At 36.7% G+C, this 13139-nt stretch overlaps 2 protein-coding genes across 2 annotated transcripts; both read left to right on the plus strand.

Annotated features, from left to right (window-relative positions):
- The first annotated feature begins 3218 nt into the window (after nt 1–3218).
- LOC127804030 (uncharacterized) lies at nt 3219–4289 on the plus strand. The gene is made up of 2 exons (XM_052340739.1): nt 3219–3703; nt 3846–4289. The coding sequence occupies exons 1-2, from the start codon at nt 3328–3330 to the stop codon at nt 3929–3931; spliced, it is 462 nt and encodes a 153-aa protein (XP_052196699.1). The 5' UTR covers nt 3219–3327; the 3' UTR covers nt 3932–4289.
- A 5768-nt stretch (nt 4290–10057) lies between these two features.
- LOC127804031 (heat shock factor protein HSF24-like) lies at nt 10058–13022 on the plus strand. Its single transcript, XM_052340740.1, has 2 exons — nt 10058–10697; nt 12151–13022. The coding sequence occupies exons 1-2, from the start codon at nt 10494–10496 to the stop codon at nt 12826–12828; spliced, it is 882 nt and encodes a 293-aa protein (XP_052196700.1). The 5' UTR covers nt 10058–10493; the 3' UTR covers nt 12829–13022.
- Nucleotides 13023–13139: the final 117 nt, after the last annotated feature.

Raw genomic sequence — 13139 nt, forward strand, 5'->3', positions numbered from 1 at the left:
TGTTTGTCTCGAGGATCTTACCTTAAAGGTTTCATCTCAAAGGGGTTCGCCTCAAAGACTTTTGCTATTAGAACGTTGCCTTGTTGATACTCGAAAATAGGTTAGAAGGCTCGTGAGAATCCTCACTCGGGATGACCCTTCGATGCTTAAGTCAATGTCAGATGAAGATAATTATTAACGAAAAATTGTAAAAGCATAGTCAATGTGTCCAAATTTTACCTAATTTGGAAGTCATTTCCAATGTCTTGTAGCTGAGTATTTGTATGGCACGATTTTTAAGGTTGCTAGGTGTTGGCATGTGTCAGTTGTTGAGTGGGGGTCTTGGTTTTGTCGAAATAAGGCCTTTGCATAGAGGACTATCGTGCCGTAAGGTGCTTGGCATAAGGCCATGCTGCCACAAGCCTCATTGCCACTAGCCTTATTGCTATGAGCCACCATACAATGTCTCGACCCTTTACTGTATGCCCCATTACCGTGAGCTACTGTGCAACACCTTCACTTTTATTCCATAAGGCTCATTATCGCGAGCTACTTTGCCGCAAGCTCTCATTGTCGCGAGCCACCATGCAACACCTTTACCTTTATGCCACAAGCTCCCTTATAACACCCGCTCTTGCCGTACACATTTATGCCGCAAACCCTTATGTCATAGAGCTTCGACTGCAATTCTCTATGCTATGAGGTCTTCTTTTTGTGCACCTTATAGCACACTATCTTGAGGCCCAGCCTTGCCACAAGGCTCAATTTTTCCGCATATGAGCACACTACTGCTAAGGTGTTTGGTTTTGTTGAGAGAAAACTTAGGTCTTGCCATAAGACCCATCTCTACCACAATACTTACTCTGCCACGATGATTCTTCTTAAGACATACTATTGCAAGGTTTCTTTGTCACAAAGTCTTATTATACTGAGATGATTTGTCTTAAGGCATACTACCGCAAGATCTTGTTCAAGGATTATTTTACTTTAAAAAATTCTATACTTCCATAAATGCTACAAAAGATATAGATAGGAATAATGATAAGGACGGAAATATATTTGTGCTTCAAAAGTCAATCTTATATATTTGTATTTTAAATAATTTATATGTATTTATAATACCAAATTACACAATGCTTTTAATAAAATATATGTAATCAATAGTTGAAATTAACCTATGATATCATAACTGAAATTCCTTAATGACAATTATTAAATTCAAAATAAAAATATTAATACATACATACATAATATACAGGACAAATCATTATTGCCTAAATTGTCCTAATTACTCTTATGCTTTGAAAATGTCACATACCTTATTTTTTAATTGCCAAGAAATATATAACCATTGTCAGTATCTAACGATAGTTAAATTTTATAAATTTCTTAAAATATCCTCGCATTATCTCCTATAAGAAAAAACAAAAAAGATAAAAAATCAAGTGGTAATTGGTGGCCATTGTTGGCCACTGTTATATAGAACCCAAATCAATTTTGGCTTCATCCTAATTGGTTTGAACACTTCAAACAAAACCCTTATTTGATTTAGTTTTGCTTGAACCATTTGACCAATTAGAACCCATATTTGATATAAGTTCAAAAAGAGAGATAAGATAAATTGAATTAACCCAAAACTTAAAAGAAAAATGAATAAAGTTATTGCATTAATGGCAACAATGATAATCATAGACGTTGATGAAAATAATGAATATGAATATAACTTCTCCTTATCTTCTTTTAAATTTTTTTGAATATGGAACCCGACGTCAAATTAGATTCGAATCAAAACTCAATCAATAATGAATGGTGATCAATGATGAAGGGTTCGCAAAAATAACAATGAGAGGAGATAGAAAAGGACAACATAAAGAAGAGATAAATAGAGAATAATAGTTTAGGGGTAAAATTGTTAAATGGTGCAGCTTTTAATCATTATTTAAAATGTAGGGATACTAGGTGTAATTTAGACAAACATCAGCGTAGTTTGTGAAATTTATCCTAATACGTGTGTGTGTGTACATATATGTACACAATTACCAAATCCAACTGCTGCAGCGGGCCTAGAGCCGACGGGGGTATGTTCTACAATTCCCTTGGTTGATTTTTATTAATCAAGGAGGTTCTGTTAACGCCCGCAAAAGTAGTGGCTCCGGCACGGGTGGAAGTAGGCATGGAAATTGGGACTTTCAAGAGCTTCAGAATTCAATATTGACAGTGGTCAAGCAGCCTGGTACAATTTTACGTGACAAAATTATATATCAAACCCCCTCCAAATTGCAAGCATACAACTTATTATAACATGAAAATTAGGACCCGACCTAATTTTCAAGGAGCCTGTACTCTGTACCTCTCTGTGCTGGTGCTTGTCAGTGACGTGATCGTATTAGTTAGTTAAACCTGCCCGAAATTATTTGGCACCAAGTTGGGATTAAACTACTTGTTTAATTGCGTGACAGAAGCAGGAGCAGAGCCGCCTTGAGTGTTCGTGGCTAGTGGCGTGCAGTGACCCTGACTCATACTTTGATTCAAAGCTTTGCCCCCCACCCCATTAATTTTGTTTTTTTATTACTTTAAGCATTCCACAAGCACTTGCCGTCTAGACAAAGCACATCTTGGATTCATATCAAGCCTTATTATTCTACTTGTCTTTCTTTCTTTTTATTTTTTCTTTAATACATTTGTGTAATAATAGTGGAAAGAAATGATTTGTTGGGTTGCTGCCACTAGCCTGGTGCTAGGACCAACGTCTTCGAGAATTCATTTATATATAAGATAGGCCCCCTCTCTCAGTCTTCTCATCTAAAGTCAAATTACGAATTTAATTTTGAGCACAAATTGAAATAGGAATCTGGATCCGAGTAACGGAATATTCGATCATGGCAGGAGTTTTCATTCCTATTATTATGTGTACAGCTTTTATAATAATAATAATGTTAATATACGATTGTAATTGTATTGTTACGTCAATCACCAAGTTTTCTAGATTACGTCGCATTTGGTAGACTAAATTTTGGGACTTTAAAATATATTTACCTTGTTGTGTATAATACGGAGTAAATTTTCTTGCATCTTTGGAAACATTTCTTTTTAATATTCGAACGTCACTAATGGTAATGGAGATATTTAAAAGAATGGGGGGACAGGTCATCATGAAGTGGACCAATCAATGCTTCCTCCAATGGGGCCCACATCAACCCTTTCACACTTTGCATATAAAACCACTCCCGACGGCAAAAACAAGCCCACCTTACGAAAATAAAAGCCATTGGACTCGCCGGAGCAACCCGCGGGGTCAGCCGACCGCCGCTCACCCCCGCCGCCGGGGTCGGCGTAGAAGGCGTCCCGATGTCAGGCCTCTCCGCCGCTCCACCACTTGCTCCGCCGCCGGCGCCGGCTCCGCTCTTCAAGCAGAAGTCGTGGTCCGCCGACGCCTACCGCGACGAGGCGTGGCTGAGGCGCAAGGGCAACCACCGCCGCCGCAGCAGCCGGCGTAGCAAGAGCGTTACCGACGAGGACCTCGACGAGCTCAAGGCTTGCATCGAACTCGGGTTCGGGTTCGACTCTCCCGAGGTGGATCCGCGCCTCTCCGATACCCTGCCGGCTTTGGGCCTCTATTACGCCGTCAATAAGCAGTACAACGACACCGTTTCGTCGTCTTCCACGGCGTCGGGATGCGACTCACCGCCTTCCATGGGTAGCCCTCACACCATATTCGGTCCCGGTATGTGTACTTTCCTCTCTCTCGATCTTATCTTTACTCTATCAATAATCGATCGATTTTCTGGGTTATTCGTTAAGCCGTTTGATTTGGGTGATCTTTATACGGTTTCTCTTCTTGTTTGTTTTCCGGGAAAATTCTTAAGGTGACAATCCTCAGACGGTGAAGACGAGGCTGAGACAATGGGCACAAGTGGTGGCTTGTTCGGTGCGTCAATTTTCTTCCGGCTGACGATTGATGAAAAAACAAAAGAATCCAAACTTGTTTGATGCGAATATCATCATAATCGTTTCCCACCACAATCTCCGGCTTTGTTTGGTGACCTGTAAAATGGAAACTCAAGCAAATGAGTGAGAGAAAAAAGAAAAGAAAAGAAAAGAAAAGAAAGTGCCGGCGGATGGGGATTGACTTTTTCTTGGCTTTGCGTTCGTAGGGCTAATGTATGACTTCTTTGTTGGTTTGTTCGGTTCTCGTCCTGCACCGTGACACTGCTTACATTTCATGTTTGAAATGCATTCTGATGTAAAAAGGTCAAAAGTTGTTTAATTTGGTTGGGGATGTTCTATTCTTCTAACCTTTTTCTTTTTAACTGTTTCCTCTTTTCTCTTTTCCTGTTGCATGTTTTCTCACCTTCTAAAGCAATGGCGATTAGTTTGATTACACGTAGCATTATTCAATGCCGTCACTATTAAGCTGGTTTATATTGCTTGTTGGACATCATCGTCATCGTCATGTAAAAAAGATGAACTCTGCTTAATAAGGATCTTCACACGCCAAATACATAACCAGAGACCAACCGTCCTCCCAAAGTATTATTTTTCTCTGCCTCCAATCCTTAGGCTTCACGGATTGCCCATCCTTGGACAATGAAATATTGGCTTCTTGCTCTTAATGAGCTTCTCTGTCCCAAATGGAAGAACCATGATTTGGCCTCGCATTAAAATAACATTTTTTTTATGCATTCTGATATGATATGATTACATATCAAATTGGGTTTCATTGAAAATGGGGGGGGGGGGGGGGGGGGGGGGTTGGGTTGCTTAGGAAGGTGGAAAAGCAATTGTCATGGGAAAGCAACAGCAAAAGTAAGCACCACTAAACTTGGTCTCGGCATCATTGGCAAGATTGAAATTACGAGACCCAGCGATTTGAGTGTGAGACAGTCGACGACACTGTTAAAAGTTAAACGAAGTTAAATACCAAACAAAATCGTGGAGCTTGATGACTTATATAACATGGCCCGTATGACAATAATTCACGGCCGCCCACTAATTCCCATCGATTATGGACTTTTTTCTGGGCCATCCATGAATTGTAGATCAAGAATTTGCGACCAATAATTGTGGGGTTTTGATGGGTCGGAATGCAGCAATATGGTTGTTTTTAGAAGGATCAACTAGGGCAGGAGCAGTGCCCTGTTGATCAGGCAAGGTCGTGTGACACTCGAGAGATTTCGGAAATTACATGTGCATTGATGGTTACTTTGGAGGTGTGAACTAGTGGAAACGTATTAATACTGATGCGTTAGTGCCAGCAATTTGGGCCATCATCTGGCACAGCTGGATGAAGATAAGGCTCTCGGACCCATAATCCTACTGAAGTTAATGCCTGTACAACAAAAATGGAACAAGGCAGCAGCTTACTGTCTATTTCATATGATTTATGGTTTTTAAGTTAAATAACTAATGATCTGATCATTCGTAAACAGATATAACAATAATAATATTTTATATTTTATTACTTGAATAGTGATCATCCTGATATTTGCTTAACCTTTACACTCACCCATAAAGTTAGGTTTTGTGTTAGCTATTCTGTTGCTCGTGTTGCACGCAAAAAGACTATTCAAATCCATAGAAAAACATTATACTTAAATTTCAGACCTTTTTCCTTATTTGAGTTTGACTCCTGCGCTTAACTGCCACATGGGCAATACATATATTTCTCCCGCAGAATATGTGTGTGTGTGTGTGTGTTTATATTCTCGTTCTCGTATATATTATTAGCCAAAGTTACTACAACAATGGTACCATCCAATTTTACTATATATTAAAGTATAATAAGTTTTCATTATCAATGCTATTAATTCCTTGTCAAATTTAAATATATGTAAATCAACTGAAGTAATTTATATATGTAAATTCTAGACGTTCAAACATGATTTTTTTTTTTTTTGTGTGTGTGTGTGTGGTGGATTTAGTGCATATGACAGAATATAATAAATTTTATTACAAATACATTTTATTTTTAAACAATATATATTACACAATTATTTTTAGGTAGGTGGGAAAGAGGGCCCTGAAATTATGTGTGATTTTATATTATGTGCGATTTTATATTATGTGCCCTGAAATTATGTAACTTCAAGGCGCATAATATAAAAAAAAAAACAACCATTAAATATCACATCTTATAATTAACTTGCACATTTATGTGTTTCCATATTAGGTAGGTGGGAAAGAGGGATTCTATTGTACTTCTTAAATTCATAAATGAAATTATTTTTTTAGATAAATAATTAATTCGTGCGTATCGGTATCATTTATGCGTGGAAAGTTACAAAAACTTAGGGAAGTTCATTTTATCTCCCAAAAAAAAAATATTATACTAAGCATTTATTTAGAGAAAAGGGATCATCTCCTCTCCTTTTAAATAAATAAAAATATTATACTTATATATAAATTTAATAAATAATTATAAATTGACATAACATATACAAATTCCTAATAATTTAACTCAAATCATTATAAATTTATGTAGGTCGAGCTATAGTTTGTAAGAATTATTTATCAAAGTTATTTATGAATATATTATTTTCTTAAATAATGTATTATACGTAAAAGTTTATTAAAAGACAAAAACTAAAAATTTAAAAATTAACTATTATATCTAAAATATATATTTTTTAAATAAATTAAAAAATCAAAATCCAAAATTCCGAGAAATTGTTATGTTGGGCTTCCAGAGATCAAATAGTTGGGAGAGCTAAATGGGGGGACTATCAGTGTCCCCCAGAGATAGTAACCAAGTCCTAGTTGGGGGTTTGTCTTATAAATTTTTCTTTGATTTGGGGCATCCCAAATAAAATGTTAATTAGATAATTTTAACTTCCAAAACTTTATATGAGAATTTTGTAAAAATAATAAACATTATCTATCAAAAAATTATAATTTTAGTGGATCTCGAAATATCATGATAGACATTATACGTAAAGATTTTAATTTTAGTAGATCTTGAAAAGTCATGTGCTCGTATAATAAATGAACCATTATTCTAGAAAATATATATTTTTTATATTAATTTTAATATAATATTTAAATTTTCAATGTCTTATTTAAACATGAAAATGTTTGTGTAAATATTATTTTTTATCGTTTGATCATTTTCTTTTTTATAAAATTTAAATACTGAATAATGATATTTTTAATTAATAAATTTATTACTAGATTAAGCCCCCCAACACTCAAGAGAGTTAAAAGAAAGTAGGTGTGAACATACAGAGGAGAGTCAATTTTCTGGTGGAGTTGGGTGGCAGGATGATTTTTCCAGAGACAATCTCCGCGACTTGTTCTGATTTGAGTTAATAATATTCTTATTTCCATAAAAAAATATTTAAAAATTAAATATTTCCATAAAAATATTTTAGATTTTTAAGAATTTCATTCAATCGAATTAATGTGAGTAGTGAGACATAGACATGGTTCAAATCTGTTCTTATTTTAATTTGATTTTGTATTTTAATAGATCGTCATATCTAATAATAATAATAATAATAATAATAATAATATATTATATATAAAAAAAATTGGCTAAATTAATTTGGTTCAATTGAAAAATTAATTCAGTTGAGTTACCAATTCACTCCATAAACTGGCTAAATTACTCAAATGCCAAACCCTAATAAAAAGACCATTTTATCAAAAACTCAAAACACTAATAGAGTGAAGCTGCCTTTAACATCGGTAATTAAAGCAGAAATTGAAACGGTAAAGTTGGATTTGTAAAGAACAGGTAATGAAAGTGATACAACATCGATCGATCTCCAATTCCAGTGGCGGGTTGACCCGGGAGCAGGCTGCTGCTGCTGCTGTTCAAAGACGCGTCTGGACTTTTGTTTTGAACGCTTCAATAATTAATTAAGAATGGGCCTTCTCGCTTTAGATTTCCTGTTTCCTGCTTTGAACCGTCTGTTGCATTGCAACCCCTTCACAGATTCATGTACGTTTGACGGAACAGCTTGCTTTCATTTTCTCCCTTTAAGCCGTCATCATCGCCAAGACTATAAAATAGTTTTTTATTTAAAGTTAGTCACACGTTTTATCAATTTAAGTTTTTTTTTTTAAAAAAAATTATTTAATTAATTGTGAATCTTCTAAAATAAAATTAAATCAAGGGGGTGTCATTGTGAGTTTTGAAAAATTCATGACTAATTGGGTTAATTTTTAAATTTTGACAGTGCCTTATTTAAATAACTAAAATTTAGAAAATAACCAGACGACTAACTCCCAAAACTTTGTAATCTTTTATACCACGTCTTATCTTTTAATCCAGGCAGGCACTAATCCGTAATTTAATTTCTCTTTATTTTTTTTAAATAAAAAAGGTGTAATCATCGGTCAATTTTGGTAAGTTTCCATGTCGAAATTTTCCACTTATTGGTATTTTATTTATTTATTACCCTCACCTCTAGATCAGTACGTAACGTACCCTTTGCGACCAAGGCAGTGGCTAAGTTTGGTAGTTTAATTCGACACATCAAATAAGCATAAAATAATGATTTTTCTTTTTTTTTTTTTAATTTTCGTTTGTCGTTGGAAGAAATGGGCGATGAAATTGGATTTCTCCTCGGCCTCGGCCTCGCCCGTGTGAATGGCTCGGCCAAACCCGTCAAGTCAAGTTGGTGATTAATAATTTAAGAGAGAGAGGGAGGGGGGGAAGTCTATGGCTCCATTGTTGATGTAAAGCTTTGAATTTTAACCACATTTTATTTTATTTCTTATTCGTTAGGATATCTAGTGATATCCCTCTCAGCCAGTGCACCCAATTTTTAATGGCCATTCAATAAAAAGTTTCGTATAAATTTTCTGCTCGTACACCATCATCCCCCATTAAAGTAAAGACCTGAAGAGAATTTTTTGGTATTTAAAGCCGTAATTTGTGACAAGCAGAGCCTACTTTGGGGGGACGAAATCCATGGCCATCCGTCGCTCAACAATTGAATTTGAAACTATGGGGAGACAATAAATAAATAAATAAATAAAACAAAACATAGGAAGGACGTAATTCATAGGCAGACAGGGACAGATAAATAAGCCATGGATCGGGAAAGTGTTAGGTGGGGAGGATCGATAAGCCACTGCCACTGGTCTAATATTCTCTCTCTATCTCTACTTTTTCCCTTAAAAAAATTTCAAAAGCTGTAAAGCGGATGAAAGGCAGGCAGGCAGGCGTCGCTATCAGAACAGAAACAAGAAGAAAGAAGCCACCCTCCACTTTGTGTTCGAAACTTCTCGGGAGACGACCATACGCGCCCCCCCCCCGCCTTGACGATAACCCATTCATTATCTTTTTAAAACCATGCTCAATATTTCAAAATCAAAGTCAGACCCCCCTCCTTTTCTTTATTTTTATTTTTATTTACCAAAACCATACGTTTACTGATAAAATGCGATTTAGCCAACCTATGCCTTAATACTGCAAACATTGATTTATTAGAATTAAATTCCGTAGATCCGCAAATAAATTCTAAATATAAAACGGTAAATTACGTGACCAAGTTCAATTTGATCTTGATCTGTATATATATGTTTTACAAGCCAAAATTTATGTTTAATTTTTGGTAATATTTTTTGTTTGAACTTTTTAAAATGATTTATTTTGTCCTTAAAGTACTATTTTTTTGGTTCACTTTTGGTCTTGAAATTTCAAAATATTTTTTTGTTTAAATTCACCTATAAATTAAATCATCTAATTTTTTTTTTAAAAAAATCAAAAAGTAAACTGACAAAAAGAAAAAAATTTAGGACCAAATTAATATTTTGCTATTAATTATAAGAGTTGTACTAAGATTAAAAACTAAAATTTATAGGATTGATTTTATAAAATAAAATAAAAACTTGACATGATATGGATACACAGAAATATCAAATTTCTTTCCTTATTTGCACGCATCAAAACGTCACCAATCTGTGAGTTTCCTTTCTTTATTCGCAGGCGCAAAGGACAAAAGCGCGTTGTTCGCCCAAGTATTCTATTCCTTCTCTTTGTTGCATTTTCTTTTTATTTTCTTTTCCCAATTCTTGAATCTTGACTATTATCATATTATATATATCCGGTGAGTTTTCTCAAATTTTCTAGAACCTGTATCGCTTTCTTTAGGTGGTGGGTGGTCTCCCCTCTGCTTTTCCTATATAGGCCCCTACTGCACGAACTCAGAAGAGAAGATTCACGCCTCAATCTCCTCCTTCTCACGAACCTAGGCATGGTCGTTTCTCCCTTTTGGTCGGCTTGCAGTGCAGAAGAAGAAGAAGAAGACAATTATGGAAGAGTCTAGGGTTGCGAAGACGGATCTGCTTCACTCCTTGTTGTTCGTCTCTGGATTCTACTGCTGGGACTGGGAATTCCTCACCGCGCTCTTGCTCTTTAGTTCTTCCTTCTGATCGGATCGCGCTCGTTTAGCACTTGAACATTCCCATCCTCTTAGGACAGGAAATTCAGGTTTTAGTTGTTAATTTTAGCCGTTTCTGTTTAATTTTTTAGTTTCTTTACTGTTTGGTGGAACTCGCCGGCGAAGATGGCGCAGAGGTCGGCTCCGGCGCCGTTCCTGACGAAGACTTACCAGTTGGTCGACGATCCGAGCACCGACAACGTGATATCGTGGAACGAAAGCGGCACCGCTTTTGTGGTCTGGAAAATGGCCGATTTCGCCAAGGATTTGCTGCCTAATTACTTCAAGCACAACAATTTCTCCAGCTTCGTTCGCCAACTCAACACCTATGTACGTCTCTACTCCCCTTTCTTCTATTTCTTTCAATCTTTCTGTTCTATAATTTAGAATCAGATTGCCGATTTTTATCGATGTATGAACCTAATTAAACATTTCTTTCTTCACCGAGCTTTTCGTTTTCTCTCTGGAAATAGAAATTCCAATCTAGGAAGGAAATTATCAGAAAATTAGAAAGTTTTTAGAGGATTCAGTTTCAACGTTGTGTCAATTTTCACAGGAGAGTTTTAAGGTAGATTGAAAAGACCAGTTTACCCGGGCAGGGTGGTATTAGGTGAGGGCTATGAACGGAATATAAATTCGTTTAATCTAAGCGGACGTAATTAATTTATGTCTACTAAACAAGGGTAGGTACACCTCATATGCTGAGCTGGCCGGTAATGCCAGCTATGAAGCAGCTGCGGGAGGTGGGGCCCGGCTTTACTGTCTTATTTCCGAAACTTCCCGGATAGATTTGGCAATACTTTCTTGCGTAGAATCCGAGGAAGCTCTAGAATCCACCATAGCGGCTGTCCGAATTTGAAGATTTCTCGTCATTTAATCCTACAATGTCTCCATAATAGACTGAGGGGGAACTTATTATCTCGTCAGAGTGGTGGGCCACTCATTTAAAGACCTTCGAATGAGGTTGTCGGCCTTTGTGTGAAATTTTCGTCCGTTCGTATTCTATTTTCCTCTTTGACGGCGAAGCATCTAATTATCTTCTGATTAGCTTTCACATTAAAGACGGCGTAGGGTTGTTAGCGTCGCCGCACGCCATTAGAGTACAATCGTGGATTTGACTGTACTTTTTTTATTCTAATCGATAATTTTAAGTGTCAGGTGGGAAAACATTTAAACTTATTATGAATATTAGTTATCGCTTAAATAATCATTGGAAATATTTGATCATACTTTACAACTGTTAAAAAAAATAATTAGAACAGATAAGAAAAAAAAAATATTTCCAAGGTGGTAGTCAATTTGTATGAAAACATTGGTTTGTTCGTTCGCCTTGAAAAAACATTGATTTATAAGATCGAAGATTTATGATAATAATGTTAAAATTAAGGAGAAGTATCTATACAACCTAATCTTGTAAATGAAATGAAGGAAATGAAAGGCATGTTTGATTGAAAAAAAGATAAAAAAAGAAAAATATTTTTTTAATTTCAGGAAAAATTATTTTCACCTTCCTAAGTTGTAAAATATATTTCAATGTGTTGTATTTTAAATTTTTTTTATAGAAAATGTTAAGTAATCAAACATGTAAATATGAATTTTTTTTTATTGATGTGACATTTTCATAAAAGACAATTTCAATCAATACACTCCCAAGTGTTCGGTTTATTTATTTTGCACAAAAATGTTTACAGACTTCTAAAATTATCTTTCTTTAACTTCAAGAATATAAATTGCAAAGTGGGAATGGTTTTCTGATTGTTTAAACATTGTAATTGTTTCTCAGGGATTCCGAAAGGTTGTGCCCGACAAATGGGAGTTTGCCAACGAGAATTTCAAGCGAGGGCAGAAGGAGCTCCTGACGCAAATTCGTCGCCGGAAGTCTGTGACCTCAACCCCGCCCGCTGGAAAATCCGGCGCCGGGGGTGTCCCCGCAACGCCATCGAATTCCGGTGAGGACATGGGGTCCACGTCGACGTCCTCGCCGGAGTCGAAGAATGCTGGGTCGGTGGAGGCGCCGGCAAGGGCGCAATTCGCCGACTTGTCAAACGAGAACGAGAAGCTGAAGAGAGACAACGAGTTGCTGAGCTCGGAGCTGGCTCAAGCAAAGAAACAGTGCGACGAGCTGGTCGCATTTCTGACCGAGTACGTCAAGGTAGCGCCTGATCAGATCAATCGCATCATGCGGCAAGGAAGCTGCGGGTCCACCCTTGATGGATTGAACGGCGAGATGCACACTGCTGTTGACGGTGACGATGATGACGACGAAAACGGGGGAGGAAATACTGAGGAGTGTCTGAAGCTGTTCGGGGTGTGGGTGAAAGCGAATGAAAGAAAGAGGGGCCGGGATGAAAATTTAGGTTTTGGAGGACCCCACCGCAAGGAAATGAAAACTGCTGACTTCGACGCGCCGTGGATGAAGATCGTATCGTCACAGGGAGGGACTAGCAAGGTCTGTAACTGACGAATGCGAGCGCGACGGGTAGGTAAAAAAAAAAAAAAAAGAACAAAACAAAGTGGCAGGTCAGGTGTAAGGTAGGAGCAGAAGCTGCTGTTACTTCAAATTATTACGCATGCATGCATATTAACGGTGTAATAAGCAAATAGACACAAGTGAATTTACAGACTTTGATTGTGGATGTATTATTATTACTATTAGTTTGGCGTTTCAGCAGTAGGTAGGTAGTAGTACAGTATATAGACTATAGAGAAGCAGGTCCCAGATAATAATAATAATAATAATTAGTTGATGAACGGGGAGGAAGAGGAGGAGGA

This window comes from Diospyros lotus, chromosome 6, assembly GCF_014633365.1.
Source record: "Diospyros lotus cultivar Yz01 chromosome 6, ASM1463336v1, whole genome shotgun sequence".
Lineage (NCBI taxonomy): Eukaryota > Viridiplantae > Streptophyta > Magnoliopsida > Ericales > Ebenaceae > Diospyros > Diospyros lotus.

Coding starts and splice junctions, on each gene's coding strand:
- LOC127804030 (XM_052340739.1), top strand. CDS start 3,328: ATGTCAGGCCTCTCCGCCGCTCCACCACTTGCTCCGCCGCCGGCGCCG. Junction 3,704..3,845: donor TCACACCATATTCGGTCCCG/GTATGTGTACTT, acceptor AAAATTCTTAAG/GTGACAATCCTCAGACGGTG.
- LOC127804031 (XM_052340740.1), top strand. CDS start 10,494: ATGGCGCAGAGGTCGGCTCCGGCGCCGTTCCTGACGAAGACTTACCAG. Junction 10,698..12,150: donor TTCGCCAACTCAACACCTAT/GTACGTCTCTAC, acceptor ATTGTTTCTCAG/GGATTCCGAAAGGTTGTGCC.